Source organism: Babylonia areolata, chromosome 8, assembly GCF_041734735.1.
Source record: "Babylonia areolata isolate BAREFJ2019XMU chromosome 8, ASM4173473v1, whole genome shotgun sequence".
Classification (NCBI taxonomy): Eukaryota; Metazoa; Mollusca; class Gastropoda; order Neogastropoda; family Buccinidae; genus Babylonia; species Babylonia areolata.
The window spans coordinates 20,134,590-20,160,502 of NC_134883.1; the positions used below are offsets into that span (position 1 = coordinate 20,134,590).

Consider the following 25,913-nt stretch of genomic DNA (forward strand, 5'->3'; position numbering starts at 1 on the left):
TTACCAGTACATCACCAACCTTTATTAATTATATTTTCTGGAAGAAATAAATTTAGTTTTTTTTACAAAGGGTTTATCAGTAGGTCGCAAAGAAACGTATAAAGGCGTGTTTCGGATCGCATTGATATTCATTTACACGCCTGGATTTTGTGCTCCGTTCCTCTTCTCTCGTTCTCCATAACAATAAACCCAGACAATGCCATCCAGTGTCCGCTCGCATTGCTTTTGTTCAGTGTTGCTGCTGCTCTTGTTTTCCGAGTGTTTCAAAGCGTGAGATGTGAGATCCGAGTTCAGTTTATGCATACCTTCGAGGGCATGGGTTCTCGATTGTAACATGAGTAGAAATGTGAATGAGTTTCACATCCAATATTTTGATGCGCTTATTTGGTTTCACACACAACAAACGGAGGGTGTAGTGTGGAATGAAGGAGTGAGTAGTGTTAGGAGGCAGATGTTGTACGACTTTTTTTTTCTTTTACAGTGGCTTGAATTATTTGTTTATTTTGATATTGTTGGTGGTAGTAGAAGAGAGACACATACGCACAGACTGATATTAAAACGAGAGAGAGGGAGAGAGAGAGAGAGAGATATTTTTGACCGGTGTACATGTGTTCGGTGTATGCATGAATGCAAGGCAGTAAGTTAAGTGCGGTGCGTGACAGATTCACAGGGAACCAGTCATAGTTGATACCCTTCAGCTTCAACACCCAGCCCTCTTCCTGAGGAAAGAGGACCCACCCACTTTTTGTTTGTTTTTCAATGGCCCTCTTCTTTCTCCGTCACCCTCACCCACGCCCCAATCCTTCCGCGATTCTCTCCCCTCAACTGCTTTTGACAACTCCCTCTGTGCGTGTGTGTGTGTGTGTGTGTGTGCCCCCGTCTGCACGCCTCTGTCTCTGCCCCTCACCCCTCCCTTCAACCTCCCCCCCTCATTCTTCCATCCCCTGTCCGTATCGAAAGAAACTTAGAGTGAGCACACTTGCTCAGCAAGACGCGTTTTAGGGGCATATATCGCAAAGCAAAGCCGTCGTACCATTCATTTATTCATTTCACAACTGAATGGCCTCTTTGGTCTGCATGGTCTGTTTGCTCTGCAGAATACAGCTGCCATGTCCCAAGACGTACTCTGCTTACATTCCCCTTGTCACAGTGGTGTGTGTGTGTGTGTGTGTGTGTGTGTGTGTGTGTGTGTGTGTGTGTGTGTGTGTTGCTTTACTTTGCTTTGCTTTGCTTTTCACAGCACCCACACGCATACAAACACACATGTGTTGTCGACAGTGATCTTGGTGGTTTTTAAGCCTTTTTATGCACCAGTGCGTGCATGTCAGTTATAGCGACGATACACCAGATACTCTCGCATTTTACACCCCATTTTTCTATTCTTGGATAATCCTTGCCAGTGTGTTCACGCACGAGCGCGCGTCATGTCCTTTTTGTTATATCCTTTACGTACACACCATATCCTCTAATTATATCATAATCCTCTTAATTTCCACATTAGCGAATGACATCCGATCACAAGGCTGTACTACTACTTCTACAACAACTACAAATACTACTACTACTACTACTACTGCTGTTGCTGCTGCTGCTGCTGCTACTACTACTACTACTACTTTGTAATGGTTAAGTCTGGATTAAAAATGTTGCATCATGGTTATCGAATTGTGAGCTTTCCATTCACAAGAATGAAATCACATCGTGCACGCGTACCCAGCAACCGGATGCACGCATCACCCAGCCGAAGATTAAGATGCAGGATGTACAAACTTTGTGTCTGTGTGTCATTGTCAAACTCCGCATGATATTTCACATGGTACACTGAATAAACGACAAATCTGCTTTCTACCCGGTAAAGACAAATAATGATATTTAAAAGGTCCGTAAGAGTAGGCTCAGACATGTATACAGCAGTAAATATGGAGCTTGGAATATATGGATGCATGTACCGTCAATTCAACACAACACATGCACACACAGACACACACACACACACACACACAATATATATATATATATATATATATCACTCATGCACGCACACTTATACACCCCCCGCCCCACACACACACCGCCAGAGAACAGGGAGAGAGAGGAGAGCAGAAGCAGACAGACAGGCAGACAGACAGACAGACAAAATTTAATTCAAAAGTATTTCATATCATATTGAAGGGAATATGAGTTGTAAAGCTGTTGGACAGGTTTTTAACACTGCATGCACAGCCTCAACGACTCGGTGGTCCATTCAAACTTTTCCTGGTAGTCTAATCATACACACACACTTTCAACCCCCTCTCTCCCCGTATCTTCCGCAGAACGCACAGGACATCATACAACACGCAAGCACTCAACACAGAAGGAACGCAAAATAACACACGCATACGCCCGCTCACGCATGCACGCAAGCGAACATACACACACACACACACACGCACGCACGCACGCACGCAAACGCACTTACACACACACACACACACGCGCGCTCGCTCGCGCGTCTGCGTGTTTGTACAGTTTGAAAGAGAAAGCAAACAGAATTTTCAAAGTCCAGAGCAGGCGGGTTTACTCCATTCAGCATAGACGTGATTGTGATCAGTTGTAATTAACACGAGGATTAATTATTATGGAAAATCAGTGAGTGCGAGTGCATACTAGCGAGTGTGTGTGCGTGCGTGTGTGCGCGTGCGTGCATGTGCGCAAGCGCGTGTGCGCGTGCTTGCTTGTGAATACATGTGGTTAGTGAGAACTGGGGCTTGGTGGGTGAGGAGGGGATGGAAGGTGAAAAGAGGACGGCAGATGGCCGCTCCCGCGGCGACAAGGGTGACGGTATTCCTTTGGTGCTGGGAGCTGCAACAAAATGTCGGGTCGTCATATTGGCGCCCTGTTAACTACAGGATGTAGTTGGCCCGGCCTCCTTCCTCCCTGAAACTATTGTGCCATTGTATAATGGTCCTCTCTGTCTGTCTGTCTGTCTGTCTGTGTCTCTGTCTGTCTCTCTGTCTATAGTTTTTTCCCCCCTCTCCTTTTTTTCTTCCATTTTCTGTGTGTTTTGAATGCTCAGTTGTGTGACATTTTGTGAATAACTATCATTGGAGCGGGAAAACTGAAGAATTTTAGGAGCGTAGGTTCGTGTACGCACACGCACACAGGCAGCACACTAAACCGCGCATTTGGAATACAGTGAGAGATTAAATGACTGTAACATTCGGTCAGTGTCTTAATATTTAGAGCTCAGAGAAGACATATTTGTAATCCTGAATATGGAGTGTGGAGGTGCTTTAAGTGTGTGTGCATGGTAGTGGTGGTGGTGTTGGATGGGTGTGAGTGTGTTAGAGAGAGAGAGAGAGAGAGAGAGAGAGAGAGAGAGAGAGAGAGAGAGACTTGGTGGCTTAATCGAAAAAGAAAAAGAAACTTCCCAACAGAAATGGTAGCGGGAGGAACATGTGCAAGGGCAGATCGCGTGGCAGCCTGCATGGAAGGGCCAACATTTTATTTTAGGCAGTCTTGAAGGGCGAAATAATATTTTTACTCGAGCAGTCATACGTTCAGTTTGTGCACGCTTTCACCCCATGGTACACCGACACAGCATTAAGAAAAGGTCCGGTTCGTTTCAGTATGACGACCATTCGTATTCATCTCGGCAAATTTACTTTGGGAGAACAAACTGTTAGTGTACTCGCGCATTACGTTTGTGCGTTAGTTTCGGTTTGGGCACGTGGGCGGGCCACATTTTGAAGTGAAGTGATCAGGTCGAGGTAGCGAAGTAACCATGAGGCTTATCCGCCCGGTTGTGTTTGCGTTATTCACCATAATTATTCAGTTAATGTTTTTGATTTGATAGACCGGGAAAGCACTGGAGCTGTTTCCATGGTAGCAAAACTTAATTCGTGAGAATCTGGAATTATCCCCCTTGGTAGTAATTTAAATTTTCGTTTGTCTTCTGATAGAAGTGCACAACGAAGTCATGGTCACACACTTATTTACGAGCTAGAATAAATATGAAACAAGCAACGTGTTTTGAAATAGGTTTGAGAAAAATTTGAGGAAATGAAAGGCTTCTGCAGCCTGGGCTGCACATTAGCAGTGAGCAGACGATACGAGATGTCACTTCCGGTTGTGAGGTAAAGAAAACCATGAAACGGTAGTGTTGTTCAAGGTTGACTGTGGCTTATCTTTTCTTGAAAGTTTGTCTTTTACACTCTTGTCACCTTGAATTGTTGAAGGTATGTTATTCGGTATCATTATGACAGGGTTCATTGGCAGGCTGTCGACTTTAAGTTTTTAGATGACCTGCAGGGATGAGCATCCAAGATGAGTGCCACGAATGGTAGTGGTCAGGTCTATATTTTAGGAAGAGTTCACTGAGCGCCGCCCCCACGCCCCCACTTTACCCCTGACCACTCTTACCCCTGGCCACTCTTTTCCACTCTTTACCCCAGCAACCATCAGTATCAGTAGAAGCTGGTACTGACAAACCCTAGCAAGACTATTGTTCTTATCCAGCACTTTAGTTGATAATGTGTGATAACATGCATGTGAAGCCTGCAGTGGAAGCTATTTTTTGGCTATTTGTCATTTGTTTTCCATGGAAACACATTGAGGCAGATAAGGAGTTGGGTGTCTGCATCAGAGAGAGAGAGAGAGAGAGAGAGAGAGAGAGAGAGAGAGATTCTCTGACTATAAATGACAATTGTTAGACATGCTGCTGTACTTTTGAGAGGGACATCTTGCAGTATTATTTTCAAGAATCTGAGTATGGAAAAATAAGTGATTCTTGGGGATTTTTTTTTGTTCTTATTCCATTTATTAGTGTAACGAGGAGGTTTCAATTTTTTTTTTTTTTTTTTTTGGGGGGGGGGGGGGGGGGGGGGGAATTGGCAAAACTGAGACCAAACATGAACAACAAACAGAAAAAGGAAAGACCATTCAAAAATTTTCCAGTTCAAACTAATGAGACTCCTTTTACTTGGTTCATATGGCTGAACCTTGTAAATTTGTCTTGTCTGTCTCTTGTGCTTGCTCTGCTCATTAAAAAAAAAATTGCTTTACTGTTCTATTCAATTATTTCTTTTGAAAATGAAGGTCAGAAAGTAGGATCAACAAGTATGAATAGACAAGAAACAAATGGCCAAGTAGTCAGTCTATGCATACATGTCTAGAAAGAGGTGTGGGGATGGAGGAAGACAGGGATAGAAAGGAAAAATATAGCAGTTGCTGTTGTGTTTTAAATGCTGAGAAGAAAAGGATATATTTTGACAAAGACACTTATTTAGTGAGGATGTGGAGCAAAATTGAAACTCACGTCCGCCTGTCTTGTTTGCAGACACTTAATTTTTTTTCTTCTTCTTCTTTCTCTCTCTCTCTTTTTTAAATTTATTTAATTTTTTAAAAGAAGATTGCTGTCATGTAGGTAGAAAATTGAAACTGTCTAGCACCGTCATTTCTGAGATATCGAAAAGAAATTTTGATTTATTTTTGTGCTTGCAACTGCAAGCATGACTTTATTTGCATGAGAGTTACACATTTATAAACAAGGACTATAAATTCATCTATTATTGTTGTTTGTGTTTACAGACAGCTCTGATATTGTGGACAAGAAGCTGAAGCTGATCCTGGGCCTGATATGGACGCTTATTCTGCACTACTCCATCTCCATGCCCATGTGGGAGGGAGAGGAGCCCACTCCCAGCGAAGGCGGCCCCACGCCCAAGCAGCGTCTGCTGAACTGGATCCAGAGCAAGATGCCAGATTTGCCTGTCAAGAACTTCACCACCGACTGGAACGATGGCCGTGCCATTGGTGCTCTTGTCGATGCCTGCGGACCTGGTGAGTTTTGGGATGTTGACTGGATCGTGTAGTAATTTTGTGGTGAATATGCTTGTGTGCATCTGTATTTGCTTGTAGATTGCATAAGAAGCAGATGTGATGATGATTATTAATTGTTAGGATTCAGTGATTAATGTTGAAAAGGTAGACTTTTACATTAGTAATCTATATTTGTTAGTTGAATATTTGTTATATGGTATCACTGAATTTCTCACTGTAGCAGATTGCTTTGTGTGAAATGTAGACTGCTCTATTTAGAAGGCAAAAATCATTGCAAAACATTGACCAGTGTTATTGGTATATATATCGGAGCTTCCCTGCATCTTCTCCACCTTCATCCTCAATGCACAGAGAATTTGGGCAGAAAATGTTTGTTGTTTTTCATTTGTTATCTCTTATTACAATTTTTAAAGTTACTGTTTAGTGCAGGATCTCTGCTCAAGTACATCATGCATAAAGGATCTAGGCTGTCATCAGATTGTTAAGACAAGCTTTCAGATGTTCTTTGATGGTATTGTAAAACTGTCTGTAAATCTGGGGCTTATTGCTATCCAGGCATGTTTTGACTCAACTGGTTTTGCACTGCACTGATGCTATTTTGATGATGATGGTTTCAGCTGCAGATAATGATGTATTATTTTATACTGTTCTTTGCTCAGCGTAACAGTGGTGATGACAGTAACACTACAAAAATGATGATGGTTATCTGCACTATACAGGTCTGTGCCCTGACTGGGAGGACTGGGACCCCAAGAAGGGTGACAACAATGCCAGAGAAGCTATGGATGCTGCTGAGAAATGGCTTGATGTCCCACAGGTACTGCCTGTCCTGCCTTTGATGTCTTGAGAGTGAATTGGAAGCTGAAGGCAGAGATGTTGAAAACCTGTGGTGTGTGTGTGTGTGTGTGTGTGTGTGCATGTGTGTGCACGCCGCGCGCATGCGTGCGTGTGTGTGTATGTGTTGTGTGCGCGCATGTGTGTGTTTTGTGCGTGTTTGTGTGTAAAAGACTGCCCTCTGTCATCAAATCTACTATATAACGCACCTGTATACTTTTGTTGCCTGATGTTCTGTTCGACTCGTAACAAATAACAGCGAAACAAAGCAAAAATAACTAATAAACAAAAAGCCACAATCAAACAGCTTTAACAACAAAAGTCCCTTGCATTTTTAAGAAGACTTTTGCTCTCACATTATTCTTAAAAATTACTGTCACAAAACGACATATGACTAAAACAGAACAAAACAAAACCAAAAAAATGCTGCTATGACTGACGCATTCTGTGTGTGTGTCTTTGTGTTGACAGCTGATCCAGCCTGAGGAGATGACCAACCCCAAAGTGGACGACCTGTCCATGATGACCTACCTGTCACAGTTCCCCAATGCCAAGCTCAAACCTGGTGCCCCTCTGCGCCCGCGCATCAACCCTGCCCGTGTGAGGGCCTACGGGCCAGGCCTGGAGCCCAAGGGGAACCAAGTTGGAGCTCCTGCCCGCTTCACCGTGGAGACCTTCTCTGCAGGAAAAGGAGATGTGGCGGTGACCACTACCAACCCTAAAGGCGTTAAGGAATCGGTGTGTTGGCTAGGTGAATTTTTGGGGGGTGGGGAGGTGGAAGGACGGGGATGGAAGGGGAAGTGTGCGGAGTTGGGTGAAGAGGGGATGAAGGGGTAGATCGTTATGATCATTTAAAGAATCTGGTGTGCTGGCTATGTTGACTCAGTATGTAATAATTGTTTCTTGACTGACATTGTTGTATATGGATGGGTTGGAATTTTATTGCTTTCATATTTAAAAAGTAGGCTGGGGAATTTCTAAAAAAACTAGTTTGTCCTGTTCGTGAAGAATACTTTTTCTTTCTCACTGTTTTTCATCTTTTATTTTCTTCCTCTTTTTTGTGTGCTTTATCCTCCATATGTGTGCAGTTTATGGATGGTATATATATATATATATATATGTATGTATGACAGATATTAAAGATTATGTGTGTATGTATGTGTCAGTGTGTGTGTGTGAATTCTATAATATGACTTGCATAGTAAATTGTATATGTTTCAGTGTGAAGTGGTATTCAACAATGACAGGAACCTGACTTTCTCCTGCGTCTATGTGCCCACCATGGAGGGCCAGTACAAGGTTTTTACCATTTTCAAATTTCTTTAAATATAATTATTTTATTTGTTATTTACAGTGTGTCACATGGTTTTGTCTGTCAGTGGTGGAAAGTGTTCCTAGATTCCTGACAGTGTTTAAACATTGCAATTGTGCTGCATGTGGATGCTGTGCATGAGCAATAATCATAGGACATTGATTTTTCACTCAGGTAGTTTTCTTCCCCTGGGTAGATTTTTATTCGGTAGGTATTTTTCCCCTCTGTCATTGCATGTGTATATTTCCTGTGAGTAAGTTTCCAGGACCTGTGTTTGAGAATGTGCATCATATGAATGTTCACCAGACTGAGTATGTATTGTGGTCACTTGTTTCTTTACTTTATTTAAACATAATATTTGAAAGATGATATTAGAAAATCAGTTCATTGCACTTGTATATGTGTGAAATATCCTGAACATAGACATTTTGAGGGTGGTGCTTCAGTCCCTATCCAAAGCATTGCACTGAATATTCCTCTTGTGTGTTCCATTTCTATCAGTAATATGTGTAATTTTAAAAGAAAAGGTAATAATTGAGATATTCCAATTACATGATTGTTATATTGGTGATGCCCAGGTGACAATCCTGTTTGCTGGCAAAGAGATAGGCAAGAGTCCCTTCATGGTGACAGTGGAAGGGGCAGCTGGAGATGCCAGTAAAGTCACTGCCAAAGGACCTGGTCTGGAGAAGACTGGTGTTGTTGCCACCAAGAAGACGTACTTTGAGGTCTTCGTTAAAGGTGAGACTCTGTCTGTGTGTGTTTGTGTGTCTGTGGGCGTGTATGTGTTGGGTGGGTGGATGTGGGTGAGAATGTGGCTGGAGGCTGGAATAAAGTATGTTTTTTTTGCTAATCCTTTGAACTATTCATAACTTGAAATAGTTGATTGGTCAGCTTTGAAGACCACATAGGAATGAATTTCATCTGAACTGGGGAGGTGGATAACAGTGCTTGACTTCCTTAAAGTAGTTGAGCTCATCTGTTTTGTTCATGTTGCCATCATCTCACTGAAAGCAAGGAGTGATTTGTCAGGAAGTTGATGTTGTTTTGTTTTGTTTTGTTTTTGTTTTGTTTTCATTCTGCAGCCACCATTGTGGGTGGGCTGTGTGTGTAAGGGGTTGGCCTCAAGTGTAGTCCTTATGCATTGTTCTGTGTCTCCTTGTGGGTTGTGATTGTATGTCAGTATATTTACTTAGCAGCTCTTGAGCTCTCAGCATGTCATGCTGTGTTGCTTCCTCTTTATTTATGCCTGTCTCTTTTCTTTCTCTCCGTCCTTGCTTCTCTCCCTTCCTCCCTCCTTCCTCCCTCCCTCCTCTCTCTCTCTCTCTCTCTCTCTCTCTCTCTTCAGTTGGTTGTAGTTGTCTTACCTTTGTAAATAAAGTAAGACTGGTTTTGCGTGTGTGTCTTTGGTCTTAGATTTTTTTTTTATATTCGAGTGTACTTTGCACAAGGATATCGTAGTGTGCATGTCTGATGAAAAGACTTGAAGCAGTATGATATCCTGAATGATAGTATATTCGTAAACTCATTCAGAAAGCTAACATACAGAAAGCCATCATACATAATAACAGTAATATTTTATGAACAGGGTATACCTACAAAAAAACAGTTTGGCCCAGAATAATTTTTCTTCTTTTCCACTTGAAAGTGTGCATGCCCAGTCTTTAGATGTGTGTGGATGGTCAATTAAGATCTTTTTGAAAATGAAATGAAAGTAAGTTTGGTTCTTTCTCTATGGGAAAGTGATGTAAACAGTTTATTGTTACAGTTTTCTACAATCATTTTGGGGGGAAAGGAAGGGAAAAAACAACTGATTTAACACAAGTGACATTTAGCTAAAACAAACTCACTTGTGAGGTGTTATGTATTTATTTGACTCATTATTTGCTATATGAGAAATAGAAAAGGGACAGAAGATACTGAAAAGGTCATTTGGATGGGAGACAGAATGACTTAGTTTGATATCTGACATTGACAACAAATTCAGAGATAAGCATAGAAAGTCAACAATGTGATGGTTCATGTTATTGGATTGATTGGTAGATTGACAATAAGCATTACAAGGACACTGTTTGTGCTTGGTAAATTCAAGGTTTTGGTCTCAAATCCTTAACATAACTTTAACAAGGACAATGTCCATGCTCACTATAAAAAGTCCAGGTTTGGTCCCAAATCATAACCATAATGATAATAGTAATGGATGCTTATCTAGCACTCTGTCCGTAAAATTGCTTTAGATTCTTTGCAAGACACATTCTGTGATGCATAACACATTACATCAGTGTCACACATGAATACCAAAATGTACTCCCCCACCACACACACATACATTCTCACAAATATGTACATGTGTACACATACACATGTATACTCAAATGGTCAAGCATATACCACATATACAGAAATATATATATATATATACTGTTTGGATGGGCATGCTACCATGAAACTTATTTGCTGAGAGAAGAGGAGGTGAGTTTTGAGTACCAGATTTTAAAAGAGGTGAGGTCATTGCATGTGAACAGGTGCAGGGAACGGGAAGGTGGACGTGGTCATCCTTGACCCCCATGGACGCAAGGACACAGTGCGCGCCAGCGTGCAGCCCGCCCCGGGCAAGGAGGACACCTACCTAGTGGAGTACGCTACCATCGACCAGGGACTGCACTCTGTCAACGTTTTCTTCGCCGGGTCCCAGATCCCTCACAGCCCCTTTGGCGTGCAGGTTGCTCCTGGTGAGTGTCTTGTGCTGCTTTGTAGTGATTGGCTGTGTATGGGTGCTAGCTTTGTGGGGATTGGCTGAGTTTGGTGCTAGTTTGTGGAGATTTGAGGATTTCAGTGCTGAAGTTCTGGTTTGGGTGGAAAAGGGTTATAGTTTTAAAGCCTGGATTTTGACTGTAGGGTATTAGTTTGCTTGTAGCCTGAAGAATTGGTGCGGCCAGTTGAGGGTCTTTGTGGTTTTTTGTTTGTTTACTCTTTTAACTGTTTGAATTATTTATATTAAGAAAAAAGCTTTGGTGTGGCCAGTTGAGGTTTTGTGTGGCTTTTTATTTCATTTTTTAAAATTCTTTTTAAAAAGGTAACTCATTTTTAGTATCATTGTTTTTTGTTTTGATTGATTTTATTAAAGGAACACTGCATTGTATTTGGACAGTGAAGTAGTGTTTTTCATTACTCTTGGTGTGTGTGTATGTGGAATGATTTTTAAAAAGAATGTCTTTGATATGCTCTTTACGCTTTGTTTTGATTTTGGTGTATTTTAATGTTAAATAAAGCTTTGCATACTCTTGAATCACAGTTAAGTAAAGGTCTCCAAACACGCAGAGCATGAAGTGCACAAACTCTTGTAATATTTCACATTAGGGATGTAGAAATATGTTTCTGACAATAAGTTATTTACATTTGCTCCACATTTCACTTCCTGGTAGTGAAATAAGCTTATGATTGTTTGAAATAAGCTTTTGATTTTACCTTACATCACAGAGGTATATGAATGAACTCAACTAAATAACTGATGTATATTAACTTAGTTTGAAATATTGTAGACAGCCCTGATGAGCAGAAAATTTATCTTGGTTCATGAAACATATATGTCATACATTTGTTACTGTTTTAAAAGTTCAGTGAGGAAAATTACCTGGTACTCAAGCATGGACACACACACACACAAGATAAATGTACTCATGCACACACCCTTCGTCTCTCATTTGCATACATTTCAACACTTACCTCTTGACATTTTTTCTGTGTACTGTCACACACTGATTTCTCATGCAGCATTGCAGATGATAGATTTTGTATTTAGGCGAAAATTGCAATCGTATTCAATATCAGTCTTTAGTTTTGCAACATCTATTTTTGTTGAAATTTAGTAGTATGTAAAATAATGTATCTGCAGTTGTGTTTAATCATATGATATTTGATAGTATTTAACCATTGATAACAATTGAATGTCTCACGTTGGTAGTGTTTGTAGAGGGTGTACTTATATTTCTCCTTTTATGCAGTATCTGAAGATTACATGTCATCTTCATTCATACCTAATACATGATTTATGTTTGTTTGTTGGATTTATTCCACAGAAATAAGTAAGTAGATGGCTTGCTATTAAGTGTTGTAGTTGTGTGGAACTAGTTGTTGCATATTGCTTGCTTTGTACATTATCTCTGCCTGCATAGAGACTCACTTTGTGAAGTTAACCTCATATGTATTGAGTTCAGTTCCGGTGATCTTTGAAGTTCTATGTGTTAATTTATTGGATAAACTCACTGTTAAAAGGTTTGTTATTGTTGGAATTCTTGGTTTTGTGAATAACAAATAAGTCAAAATTGTTGTTGGAAATTCCCTCCTCATTGAAAATATTTGGCGACCTGGATTTGTTGCCACATATATACATATTTTTTGTCAGCATAGTACAAGAAATATTTACATCACTTTACAATCATCACTGTCGTAAATATGTAGCATTCTTGATATAATTTCTTTATGAAGAAATGGTTCTGCTTCATGTTTTAATGAAACTTCCTTGTCCAGTGCAAGTTGTGGAGTTGGTACCTGGTTGAATGCTTTATCATTAACATTGTCTTGGGTGTAACTTCATTTTGTAAAGATCCCTACAGACTGAATGTGAAGCCCAGTTTGTAAATTTGGGAACAGCTGGCCTGGGTGTGGCTGTGTGGGGGTACTGGGAATGAGCAGTGTGGGACTAATGCCACTGAAATGGAGCAGATAATGGGGCAGCAAAAAACAACAGAAAAAGAAACCCTAAAAAACTTTGGAACAAGACAGAAAGGATTGTGTTTTCTGATTGCTAGATTATAAGGAAATTAACTGGTCTTATGGAGAGTGTTGCAATAATATGACGGGTTTCCCCAGTCCTAAGAGTTGTGGCTGCTGTTATATATTGGAGACTTTTTCTGCCATTGCCAACCAGGTCGTAAGCCAGTTAAGTTCCCCAGGGATGAAATGGCCATCATTTTCTTTTGTTTCAAGCATTTTACATCTTTCCTGGGGGGGTACTTTGAGAGAAACTGAGCACTCGTTGAAGTTATTATGATTGTATCCTGCCTGTCTGTGTTGAATTTCAGTAATTTTTTTCTGAAGACAAGCTGTTTCCTTTCAGTTTTGCAAAATCTTTACACTTTAAACTCCTTTTGATTCTGAGGTAGCTTGTGAAAATTATTGCAACAGATTCCACAGGAGATTAGTATGAACACTTTTGTTTCTATTTTTCATGGCTGTCTTTGGCTAAATGCTAAATGTTGTGCCCAAGCAACTACATGCATCAGTGTTGTAAAAAAAAAAAAGAAAGAAAAAAAAGAAGAAAGAAAATGTCTGTGTGGAAATCATTTGCTAACTTTTGCTAAAAATGGAACACTGTTATTTCCAGCCAAAATCTGTAGTGATAGTCTTAATCTGCATATCAGTTGTTTGTAATGCAATCATGGTGTGAAGCTGAGATCTTGAATGTCAAGTTTGAATGTTACTGTTACCAATTATGAACAGCATGAATTAGTTGGTTTTAGTGATACTTAAAAATTTTTATCCTCTTTTTCTGTCTTTTTAGAATACTTTGTTACATTTTTATCACGTCAAAAATAGATTTTTTATTACTTAAAAAGAATTTCATTTGGAGTTGTAGAAAAACTGTACAAAAAGACACTGTGCTATAAATATTTGTTGTTTTCTTTTTTGTAATTTTTTGGGGGAGTAAAGGATAAGCAAAAGTTCAAAGGTTCCAGGCAGTTTTTCATACGGGTTCACGTGCCTGTCTTTGGATTTAGTCTGTAGTTTTGTCATTATTTGCCTGTCTGTCCTCAACATCTGTCTGTATACCTCATTGTGAAACTTTTTTTTTTTATAATTATTATATGATTTCATTTTTTTAATCAGTCTCTGAATATTGGGAAGGAGATTGTCAGGATGAAGTTTGGGGAGAAGTAAATGATACTGGTTCATTGTTGTCTATCTCAAATTTTTACATTGGGGAAAATTTAAAAACTGAATGTGTATCTGTGTGTCTGTGTGTGTGCTTGAGTGTTTTTGGATTTGGATGGTTTATTCAAAAAAGGTCTGGCCCCTCATGAAGGGGTGGTGCATAAACGTATTTGAAAAAGATTACAAGACATACATTTTGTGATACAACAGAACAGAATAACAGAACAAATAACAATTAGGCAGAACTTATTGACCGAAATTTAAAGCCTGCTTGTGTGTGTGAGAGAGAGAGAGAGAGAGAGAGAGAGGCCTACAGAAATATAAGGCTATTGAGATTATGTGTGGTGCCTGTGCTTTGTAATTGCAGATGAAGAGTCATTGATTGATGATTGTGAGTTTTTATGTCAGTCCAGCTGAACAAAATAATATGAATAATTTATTTTAACACCACCATATATGTGCAAGACAGATCATTTGTGGTATTGCGACACACTCATGGATAAAGTGTTAACAACTCCCTTTAGTTTTCTTTCAGTCTTCTGAAAGATTTATGATTTTATCTCTGTATTACTGAAGCACATCTTCTTTCTTTTTCTCCCTTTTCTGTTTTTCATTTTGTGATAAAAATGGTAATCATTGTTTGCTATCATTATTTCTGGTCCTGTTTTTGTTGGTACTTTTCTTTTCTGTGTCTTTAATTTATTCATGATTTTCTGTCAACCTTCCTTACTATGGTCTCTGTTATCACTGTTGCAATTGTAATTGTTTTTTGGTTATCTGTCCTTATTCTTTTCTTTTGTGTTTCTCTTGAATTTATCAGCTTTTTAATTTTCACTTCAGCTTCATTTCTTCCGTCTTATTTCTTTCTTTTTTTTACATAAAAAAGAAAATGTGGTAAACTGATAATTGTGCTGATGAAGAGATGCATTTCATAGATTTCAGCAATGTTAATAGTTCTTTAACATTGCACTGCATGTTGACACAAATTTCACTTGTTTCTTTTCCAATAGGAACATCATCCTTTTGTGTTTGTCAGTTTAATTATTGTCATTAGATGAGCATGTTTTCACTGTCCGTTCATTCACCGCTCTTCACCTCATTAGTTGTCATTCTCTTACTGTGAAAACAGGCATCCTACTGTCTTTGGTGTGGAGTAAATTTGTTGTCCTTTCAATTACTATCTTGTACAGGACTGCTACTGTTAGGAAAAGAGTGATAGTAGCAATCTTTTCATGTTAGGGAGGAGGGGGAGAGAAACTCAAGTCTGAGACTTTGTTCAGTTGTGTTTGTGTGTGTGGATGTCAGTGTGTGCAGTTGTGCAGGGTTTGTGTGTATGTGTGAATGTGCTTGTTTAGCTGTTGTACATTCATTTAATGTTTTTTCATTCTTGTGATAATAGATGATATTCTTGTGTGTGTAGTTGTGCAAATATGCGTTCACAGGTCCGTGTGCAAACAGATGTGTGCACACAAGTGTTCGAAGCATGGTGGTTCATCCTCTTTTTTTTTTTTTTTTTTTTTTTTTTGCCTGTTTAAAAGAATCGAGTGTGCATCGTGGAGGGGGAAAAACTAAACCAGATAACATTTCATCACTTGTTTTTCACTTTTTTTTTTGGTCTTCTCCAACAGACGACTCCCATTGCGCTGTCTGTTTACCAGCATCCCTCATGTCAAGTTCTAATCTGTGTGGAATTAATCTGGGAGGTTTGCATTGGGATTTATGATGATGAGAAATGGTTTATTCATGGTCATCTGGTTCTGTATCGTGCTTCTTGTGTGTATGCCGTTTGTAAACCTTTTTGATAACGCTTACCAAGTGTACTGTTGCCTCGTGATAATGGACTGTTGTTCATGCAGTAATAGTGTTGCTCATAAAGACAAACACTTCACAGCTGACAGGGGAGATGAATGAAAGAGAGTGGGTATGATATGAATCTGAACTTTTTCTTTTCGTGTATTCTGCTGCTGAACTTGCAAGAGAGGAGACCGAGATTGTGTGTGTGTGTGTGTGTGTGTGTGTGTGTGTGTGTGTGAGAGAGAGAGACCGGGAGAGCAAGTACATTATGTGTGTGCATGCATGCTTGTGTGTAGGGGTGGGTGGGGGGGGGAGTATATGAGTGTGTGTGTGTGTGTGTGTGTGTGTGTGGTTATTTTGTATAAATGTACATTGGTGGCATGTGTTCATGTACTTGTGAGCACATATGTAACAAAGACACAGATGGTGACCTTAGCTATTTAAAAGCTCTCTGAATGATTTTAATGTTCACAGCAGAATAAAAACATTATCTTCTCCTATAACTTTATCATAAATCCTTTTCATTAATTTGTTTTATGTATTGGGGATCTGTTCATGCTGAATATTATAGCCATTCTCACATCAAGTAATATTTGATACAGGGGAGCATTGGGAGGTAGAGTTGAAACAGAATACGAAAGTTTATTTTGTCATTAAATTTGATTAACGAATCAAATGTGTTCTGGAGAGGAGGAAGATACAACGTCTGTTTCTTTGCTTTATTTCTTGATGTGTTTCAGTGCTCAGATTTGCTCTCTGCCCTTTAAAGACTATTTATTCATTTATTAAAAAAAAAAAAAAAAAAAATTGATGGATTAGGTGGCAATTTTTTGGTGCCGTCGTCTTGTTTTAAGAAAAAACAAATTTGTCAACATTTATTCTGATGCCAGTATGAAACATCTAGTTGACCCAGATTTTACCACATTTTCTTACCTAATTTCTGGTGTTGAAATAGGCTCTCTAAGGTTTGTTATTGGACTCTGTTCATTGTCCAGTTACCACAGTTATTTGGTATTGGTTTAGATCGTCAATAGTTTGTTCATCGTCCAGACACCAGAGTTTTCTGGTATTTGTTTAGATGGTAATAGTTCATTGTTGTATTAATTCCCTGGTGGATTCTTGCAGCTTCCAATGCCAAAGCATGCTATGCTACTGGCCGGGGTGTTCAGCCCCGAGGGGTGAGGGTCAAGGACAGGGCCGATTTCTACGTCCACACCAAAGGTGCTGGAGATGGTGAAGTGGCTGTTCAGATCATTGGACCTGGTGAGATTTCTCTCTCTGTATCTTTTTATTTTATTTTATTTTTTGTTCCATTTTATATTAACCAGTGAAGATTGAATTGTCAAAAGGGGGATGGTATTTGTGTGAGTGTGCAGTCTGTCTGTCTGAATGTTGATCAATGAACCCTACTTCCATTTTTTTTTTCACCAACCAAGCCCTGATTTCTTGCTGACCAGTACAGTACCAAAGATAAGCTGACAGTATTAAAAGCATTTGCAGGTTTGTGATATGAAGAGTTAACATAAGACAGTTGGGGCAGATCAAATAGAATATATATATATATATATTATCCATATAAAATCATGATGATATAAGAATTGAGATAACTTTGTTAGCATCCATTTTGGACTAAAACCAGACTTGTCATGGAGCTTAACAAAACATTAACTGGATAAAGATACCTAGCTGTGAGCACTGTAACACGCTCAACTGAATTTCGTTGTTCCAGGTGGGGTGGAGGAGAAATGCCAGATGAAGAAAGTACCCGACCAGCCGGATGTGTGGGAGTGTGTGTACCAGCCGAGCAAGCCTGGCAACTACATCATCAACGTGACCTTTGGGGAGCAGCACATCTCCAAGAGCCCCTTCAAGATCGATGTGGGCCCTGAGTGGCACAGCAAGATCGTGGCCTATGGACCTGGCCTGGAGGGAGGCGTCGTGGACCAGCTGGCTGTCTTCACCGTGGAGACCAACGGAGAAACGGGGGCTCTTGGTTAGTTCATGCATTCTCTGCTCTGTAGTTTTGTCTTTATGACACATGTTCCTTCGTTGAAAGTGTCTCTTTCCATGGAGACCAACAGGGAAACGGGCTCTGGGTTAGTTCATGTGTTCCCTGCTCTATATTTTTGTCTTTTATGACATGTGTTCCTACATTGAAAGTGTCTCTTTCTTTGCCTTTTTTCCACCATGGAGACCAGTGGGGAAACGGGGGGCTCTGGGTTAGTTCACACGTTCCATGCTCTGTAGTTTTGTCTTAATCAGGTTATGACACATGTTCAAAGAGTCTTTCTTTGCCTTCTTTCCACCTTGGAGATCAATGAAGAGACAGGGGCTCTGGGTAACTTCATGTTTCCTCAGCTGTTTTGTCTTTATGACAGGCGTTCCTACATTGAAAATGTCTTTTTTCTTTGTCGTCCTACTTTTGAGAAAAAAGGTTGTCGGATATATGTTTCAAATACAAGAGCAATTCAGTGACATACTTTCCACCTCTGAGAATATCTCTGCTGTTTCTTAGTCTCACTGTCTTGCAGAAGGTAGAAGTTGATACACATTTCTGTGATACAATAGCAAGTTAGAATCACATGTTGATTATTACTTCATAGCAGTAGGTATTATTATTTTATGTACTGTCTCTTTGCTTACTATTTGCATTATGTCTTTAACTAATGTTTTATTTTGCAAGTGTGCTGTTTTGTTGGTTCAGTGTTTGTTTGTTGTCAGTGTTTGTATGGTACATAGACTTGAGGTGGTGCATTTAGATGTGATATCTGATTAAATGTAATTGGTCATTTGAGAGAAAAAATAGCAGTTTGAAAAAAAAAAGCATTTTGGCTAATTAAATGAGCACAGGCTCACTTTCTGAACACCCATTAAATCCTGCCATTTCTGTATTCTGTGAGATGTTTGTGTTTTTTCCCTTTAATTGTTGTGCAGTTTACAGTTTTCTCTTCACAAATACCGTTCCTTATGTGAGTGATAAACAAATCATCTACCTTGTGTTTAACAGGCTTTTCCATCGAAGGCCCATCTCAGGCAGTGATAAACTGTGTTGACAATGGGGACGGTTCTGCCAATGTGAGCTACCTGCCCACCAAGCCTGGGGAGTACGCTGTCCACATTCTGTGCAGTGACCAGGACATCCCCAAGTCCCCCTACATGGCTCAGATCCAGCCTGCCGCTGACTTCCTTGCTGAGAAGGTGAGGTGTTGTGAAGATGTATATGATATGGACATTTTTTTTCTTTTGTAAATGAGTGTACGACAGTGTATAGTTCGAACTTTTGCTTCATGATGTGAGTGTACACGATATAAAAGTACATTTTTTCATTCTTCTTCTTCTTCTTGTTATTATTGGTGGTAGTAGAAGTAGTTGTAGTCCACAAACTGGAATGTGTTGAATGTGCAGTTTGTGTATGGAGTTGATGCATCTTAAGTTTAAAGTATGCTACTTGGCATGTTTCTGCTGGCGGTGATAAAAAAGATCTGACTCATGTCTTAGTGGATATTCACATATTGTTTATTGGACTGCATGACATGCTGTGGACGCACACAGACATAGCCACATTCATTGGATATGTGCATATACATCATGCACACATGCATCTTCACCTACGCCCCACAACTTACACTTACTCTTTAACTCACTCACACCTCATGCACACACATGCACACACACACACTCACTCTATCTCTCTCACTCTTTCACTCACTCACCCCTCATGAACACACATACACTCACTCTCTTAACTCACACTCTTCAACCCCACACATCCTGTACAGGTGATCGCCAAGGGACCAGGTCTGGAGAAGAACGGTGCTGCCCCCAACAAGTGGGCGGAGTTCACGGTGGACACGACAGCAGCGGGCAAAGCACCGCTGTCCATCACCGCCATGGATGCTGACTACAAGCCAATAGAGGTTCAGGTCAAGGACAACAAGGACGGAACCTATTCTTGCCGCTACATGCCCACCCGGCCTGTCAGACACGTCATTTCTGTCAACTTTGGTGGTGTGGCTGTGCCCAACAGTCCCTTCAGGGTTAGTTGCACTGTGTGTGTGTGTGTGTGTGTGTGTGTTGTGTATGCATGTGTGTGCACATTTTGTGGATGTGAATCGTGTGTGTGTGTTTGTGTGTGTGTAATGAGTGTGTGTGTGTGTGTGGTAAATGTATTTGTGTGTTGTGTATGCACGTGTGTGCACATTTTGTGGATGTGAATCGTGCAAATTTGCATGTGTGCCTGAGCACGGCTATTCATACATCTTTAGTGTGTGTGTGTGTAGTGAGTGTGTAGTGAGTTAGTACACTAGTGTGCATATTTTTATGGATGTATGTGTGCACACTTACATGTGTGCCTGGGCATGGTAGATCATGTGTGTGTGTGTGTGTGTGTGTGTGTGTGTGTGTGTGTGTGTGTGTAAGAGAGAGAGAGAGAATGAAAAATAGTTCACAATGATGTGTAGCCTGTTTTGGGGCAAATGCTTACCATTGCAGTCAAAATGTATGACCAAGAACAGGCATGGCCCCAGTTGGGGTCAGTGACCCATGATGCAATAAAATATGTCTTTAATACCCACCTTCTCCCTCCCACTTTCCCTTCCCATCCCTGCTGTCCAGTCATATTCATTTAGGATTTTTTTTCATTGATGATTTAGAAAAGAGAATTCTAAAGTCTGTTTCATGATGTCTCTCTCTTTTCTTCCCCCACTGCCCCCCTCCCTCCCTCTCTTCTTGCCACTGAATACTTATTGCTTCCTTTTCCCCCCTTATTGCCCCCACTGCCAGAATCAACCCTCTTAACTCCAGATATGTGATGCAGGTGAATGCTGTTGAACCCAGTGACCCTACAAAGGTCAAGGTGCATGGGCCAGGTGTGAAGGATGGAATAAAGACCATGTCTCCCACAAACTTCACGGTGGACTGCAAGCAAGCTGGAGCAGGTATACATGGATGGAACAAGCATTGGATTGGCCACTGTGAAATGCTCTTTGTATTTATATCAAAAGAAAACTTATTGTATCATAAGGGAAGTATCTGCTAGGAAGAACAAAGTGTTTATTGTGGGAAATATCCATAGTGGTTTGCAACTGTTTTAAACATATAATGTGCCTAATAGTTTTGAAAGATGTGAAACTTGAGTGTCCCATAAAATGCTGTATTTTTCTTGTCAGTACTCTTAGAGTTCAGTTTTGCTTTAAAATGATCTCTTGAGGTGATATTGCTTGTGCTTATGTGTGTGTTTTAATGTAAGTTATTGGTTTTTTTTAATTTGATTTCTGGCAATCAACATTTTAAGTATGATAATCTCTCAAATGGAGAGGATGAAAAGGAAATCATAGAGGTTAAGGTGGGAGAAGATTTTTCAGTTTCATTATTTTAAAAAGAATTCCAAAGATAACAATTAAGATAAGAGAGTGTTCAATTTAATATGGTAGAACAAGTGGTATTGCACATATTTAACAGGTCATTGAACACATTTTTCTTTTCCATCACATGTTTGTAGACAGTTGATGTATTAATAGGCAATGCTGTTGTATGACCACAACAGGTGATGTGGCTATTGGCCTGACGGACCCGCGAGGTATGGACGTGCCGATTGACACCATCAACAATGGGGATGGGACATTCACTGTGGAGTATGAGCCCAAACACCCCGGCACTTACATCGTCATGGTGTACTTTGCTGACCAGGAAGTTCCCCAGAGTCCTATGAAGGTCAAAGTTGAGCCCAACATTGACGTGAGCAGCATTCGAGTGGATGGACTGGACTCCAGTGAGTGGTGTTATGCCTTTTTATTGGAACGCTTTTCTTGATGACTTTTCTTTTTATTGTTTCTTTGTATTTCTTTCCATATTTTGCTCTTCTCCAGTGTACTCTATAAGTAGTTGTGTCCAAAGGAAATGCTATGCAGGTTAAACGTTGTGAAACATGTTTTGTCATGATGTTTGCAATGTTTTTTTAAATGTCAGGTCTTGTATAAAACTTGCCAAAACATCAAAGAAATTTCCAGAGTATGCATAAGTTTCTCAGAAATCTTTATCAGTGATGAAACCAAACTATTCAACATTGAAGGACGCTGGCATATGCAGGAATAAAATTGCATTTTTGGATGATGATGAGAATAGTAATTGATGTAGAACTGATGCTGAGAAAGAGTCCTGAAATTACAGATGCTTTTAATTATATAAGTATGTGACAGAGAGCATTCTAATTTTTTGGTGGAATGCAGTTTTATGCGATTCAGATTCTTCACAGTGGAAGAGCAGCCTATGCATAAAACATCATGTATTACATTTACATAGTTCAGGGGGGTATCTACATCATTTACCTTAAATGAACCAGTTGGATGGCTTTCACGGATATGATAGTTGTCAAAACTTTTTTTGAAATAGTCACTTTTTGCTTTGTTGTTCCTTCTATTTTTTCTCTTAATACTTAGTGTATTGATTCTGCAGAACACTAATGATACGGTGGCATGTTTGATATACATTTCAGTTGTATTCCCATGTTAATGTTGAAAAAAAAATTCTGACCGCATGACATGGATAGCATTTTCTTCTGGACCTAGTGCACTTATTGATTAGTGAGAACTTCTCTTACAATTGTCATTGATATTCTTTTAGACTAGATGCTTTGTCTTATTTACCGTTTTTAGATTTTTTTTTTTATTCTTGTGCACTCAAAGAACAGCTTTAAACAATGAAGAATTTGAGTGTTTACACAATTTTTCATTGGAAAGTATGTCAGTCATGTTTGTAGGTGAAGTGTCATCTCATTGTTTCAGCTTTCCTGTTTCAGTATCTGTGATTTTCAGATTCCTCAAGTAAAATGTTCATTTTGCAGTATTTCTTTGACTTAGCTTTGCATGCTTGTATCAGTGTCTGTTCTGTTGACTCCCCAATGCTGTTTTCTACACTACCCTTCTCTGCTTCCTAAGACATGCCTGTTGGCGTGGAGCATACCGCCTCCGTCCACCTCCCATCCGATCTGGCTCAAGCCCCTGTCGCAATGGCATTGACGTCCCCCAGTGGAAAGGTCACCGACCTGCCTGTCAGTGACGTCATGGGTAGGAAGGTGGCACCCTTCATGTTGAAGGAACTGGGTCCTCACAAGCTGGAGATGACCTGTGGCGGTGCACCTCTAAAGGATTCTCCTTACTTGGTTGATGCGGTGCCCGATACCAGCCTGCCCAAAGTAAAGGCCTACGGACCAGGGCTGACTCAAGGAGAAGTTCTGGAGCCCTGTCAGTTCACTGTGGACACTCATGAAGAGAGCCATCCAGGAAAGCTGGCTGTGTGGGTTGAGGGACCCAAAGAACCCAAGGTACATGTCAAAGACAATAAAGACGGTACCTCCACAGTCACCTATACCCCTGAGGTGCCTGGAGACTACAAAGTGAATGTTAATTACTCTGACAAACCCATTCCGGATTCTCCCTTTGCTACCTGCATCCTTCCTCAAGCGTCTCCCAAGATCAAGGCTTATGGGCCAGGACTGACAGAAAGTGAAGCCAACATTCCTGTCAGCTTTACTGTGGACAGGAGTGAAGAAACAAGACCTGGAGAACTGAAGGTTAGCGTGGAGGGACCAATGACAGCCAAGTCACCGAAGAAGGTCAAGGCCAAGGTGAAGGACTTGGGAGATGGGATCTGTGAGGTGACCTACACACCAGAAGTAGCTGGAGACTACAAGGTGAACATCTCTCATGCTGATAAACCCATTCCTGATTCCCCCTTTGAAGTGAAGATCATACCTGAAAAGGCTCCTAAGGTCAAGGCTTATGGGCCAGGACTAACAGAAAGTGAAGCCAACATTCCTGTTAGCTTTACTGTAGACAGGAGTGAAGAAACAAGACCTGGAGAACTGAAGGTTAGCGTGGAGGGACCAGTTACTGCCAAGTCACCGAAGAAGGTCAAAGCCAAGGTGAAGGACTTGGGAGATGGGATCTGTGAGGTGACCTACACACCAGAACTAGCTGGGGAGTATAAGGTAGACATCACTCATGCTGATAAACCCATTCCTGATTCCCCCTTCGAAGTAAAGATCAAACCTGAAAAGGCTCCCAAGGTCAAGGCTCATGGGCCAGGACTGATAGAAAGTGAAGCCAACATTCCTGTCAGCTTTACTGTGGACAAGAGTGAAGAAACAAGACCAGGAGAACTAAAGGTGACCGTGGAGGGACCAATGACTGCCAAGTCACCGAAGAAGGTCAAGGCCAAGGTGAAGGACTTGGGAGATGGTATCTGTGAGGTGACCTACACACCAGAAGTAGCTGGAGACTACAAGGTGGACATCACTTATGCTGATAAACCCATTCCTGATTCCCCCTTCGAAGTGAAGATCATACCTGAAAAGGCTCCCAAGGTCAAGGCTTATGGGCCAGGACTGACAGAAAGTGAACCCAACATTCCTGTCAGCTTTACTGTAGACAGGAGTGAAGAAACAAGACCAGGAGAACTGAAGGTTAGCGTGGAGGGACCAATGACTGCCAAGTCACCGAAGAAGGTCAAAGCCAAGGTGAAGGACTTGGGAGATGGAATTTGTGAGGTGACCTACACACCAGAAGTAGCAGGGGATTACAAGGTGAACATCACTCATGCTGATAAACCCATTCCTGATTCCCCCTTTGAAGTGAAGATCATACCTGAAAAGGCTCCTAAGGTCAAGGCTTATGGGCCAGGACTAACAGAAAGTGAAACCAACATTCCTGTCAGCTTTACCATGGACAAGAGTGAAGAAACAAGACCAGGAGATCTGAAGGTGACAGTGGAGGGACCAATGACAACAAAGTCACCAAAGAAGGTCAAGGCCAAGGTGAAGGACATGGGGGATGGAATATGTGAGGTGACCTACACACCAGAAGTAGCTGGAGACTACAAGGTGGACATCACTTATGCTGATAAACCCATTCCTGATTCCCCCTTCGAAGTGAAGATCATACCTGAAAAGGCTCCCAAGGTCAAGGCTTACGGGCCAGGACTGACAGAAAGTGAAGCTGCTGTTCCTGCCCTCTTCACTGTGGACACAAGTGAAGAGGCACAGCCTGGGGATTTAGCTGTCTATGTTGAAGGCCCAGAAGAGCCTGTGGTGAACATCCAGGATAAAGGAGATGGAATACATGAGATCACTTACACCCCACCTGTGGCTGGAGACTACAAAATCAGTGTGACACATGGTGGAAAACCAATTCCAGATTCACCCTTCATTGCTAAGGTTGTTCCTTCTGCCTGGCCACGAGTGGAAGCATATGGACCAGGACTGACAGAGGGAGAGGCTCTGAAGCCTTGTGAGTTTACTGTTGATGCACGGTCAGAGAAGAGGCCGGGAGATCTGGGCATCGGCGTGGAAGGCCCTAGGGAAGCCAAGATCGAGTGCCTGGACAACAAGGATGGCACAGTGAACGTGAGCTACATCCCACCAGTGCCAGGAGAGTACAAGGTGAAGGTGACTCACTCAGAGCAACCCATCCCTGGGTCCCCCTTCACAGCTACCATCAGACCCTCAGAGTTGGGACCGGATATCAGCAGCATAATGGCGTCTGGCTACGGGCTGTCACCAGATGGTAATGATTTGCATCTGCATGTGGCACACAAATGGTTTGGGGTGGGACAGTTTGCCTTGTCCACAGGGAATGATCATCATGGAGTTGTCTTAATTGCTAATCATTGGTCTACCCTGTTCGGGGAGGATCTAGACTTTGCATGGATTAACACTTATTTGTGGTTGCTCTTTTTTCAGGATGGAATGACTTTTTTTTTTTTTTTTTTTTTTTTTGACATGCATTTCTCTGCACATCACTTTTTGACGTTTTTTTGTTTTCAGTCAAAAAATATTTATCTGTTTGAATGTTTTATTCTTTCACTTTTTCACATTATTTGGCATGTTTTCCGAAGCTTGCAAAATGTCTACATGGATGTTAAATTTTCTTCATAATTTTTTTTTCATTTGCTTGCTAGTTTTCATTTTTTGCTATAAATGATTTTGAGATATATTAATGCACCTTTCATGAATGCAGCATTTATTATTTTTGGATGATTTGTAAAAATAGAAAAAAATTCTGTTTGCTTCTGATTGTACAAAGTTGTCAATTTTGTTTTGAAAAAATGGCTGTGTCAAACTGGTGAATTCTGTATCCAGAAAGTTTGGTCTGTTGGTCAAATTTTGTGGTTGATTTAGTAAGAAGATGGCTCCCCACCCTCACTTTCCTCGTCCCTCCAG

General features: G+C 40.7%; 1 protein-coding gene across 4 annotated transcripts in view; it reads left to right on the forward strand.

Annotated features, from left to right (window-relative positions):
- Positions 1–25,913, forward strand: part of LOC143284634 (filamin-A-like) — a 200,330-nt gene that overhangs the window by 95,605 nt on the left and 78,812 nt on the right. For 3 of the 4 annotated variants that reach the window (XM_076591504.1, XM_076591505.1, XM_076591506.1), the window contains 13 exons: positions 5,572–5,823; positions 6,543–6,640; positions 7,129–7,395; positions 7,879–7,956; positions 8,548–8,710; positions 10,495–10,701; positions 16,823–16,960; positions 17,427–17,690; positions 18,705–18,895; positions 19,477–19,734; positions 20,514–20,634; positions 21,243–21,467; positions 22,633–25,257. In XM_076591504.1, coding sequence (XP_076447619.1) covers positions 5,572–5,823; positions 6,543–6,640; positions 7,129–7,395; positions 7,879–7,956; positions 8,548–8,710; positions 10,495–10,701; positions 16,823–16,960; positions 17,427–17,690; positions 18,705–18,895; positions 19,477–19,734; positions 20,514–20,634; positions 21,243–21,467; positions 22,633–25,257 — 4,887 coding nt within the window. The remainder of the gene's footprint in view (positions 1–5,571; positions 5,824–6,542; positions 6,641–7,128; positions 7,396–7,878; positions 7,957–8,547; positions 8,711–10,494; positions 10,702–16,822; positions 16,961–17,426; positions 17,691–18,704; positions 18,896–19,476; positions 19,735–20,513; positions 20,635–21,242; positions 21,468–22,632; positions 25,258–25,913) is intronic. The other variant, XM_076591507.1, reaches the window with a different exon arrangement.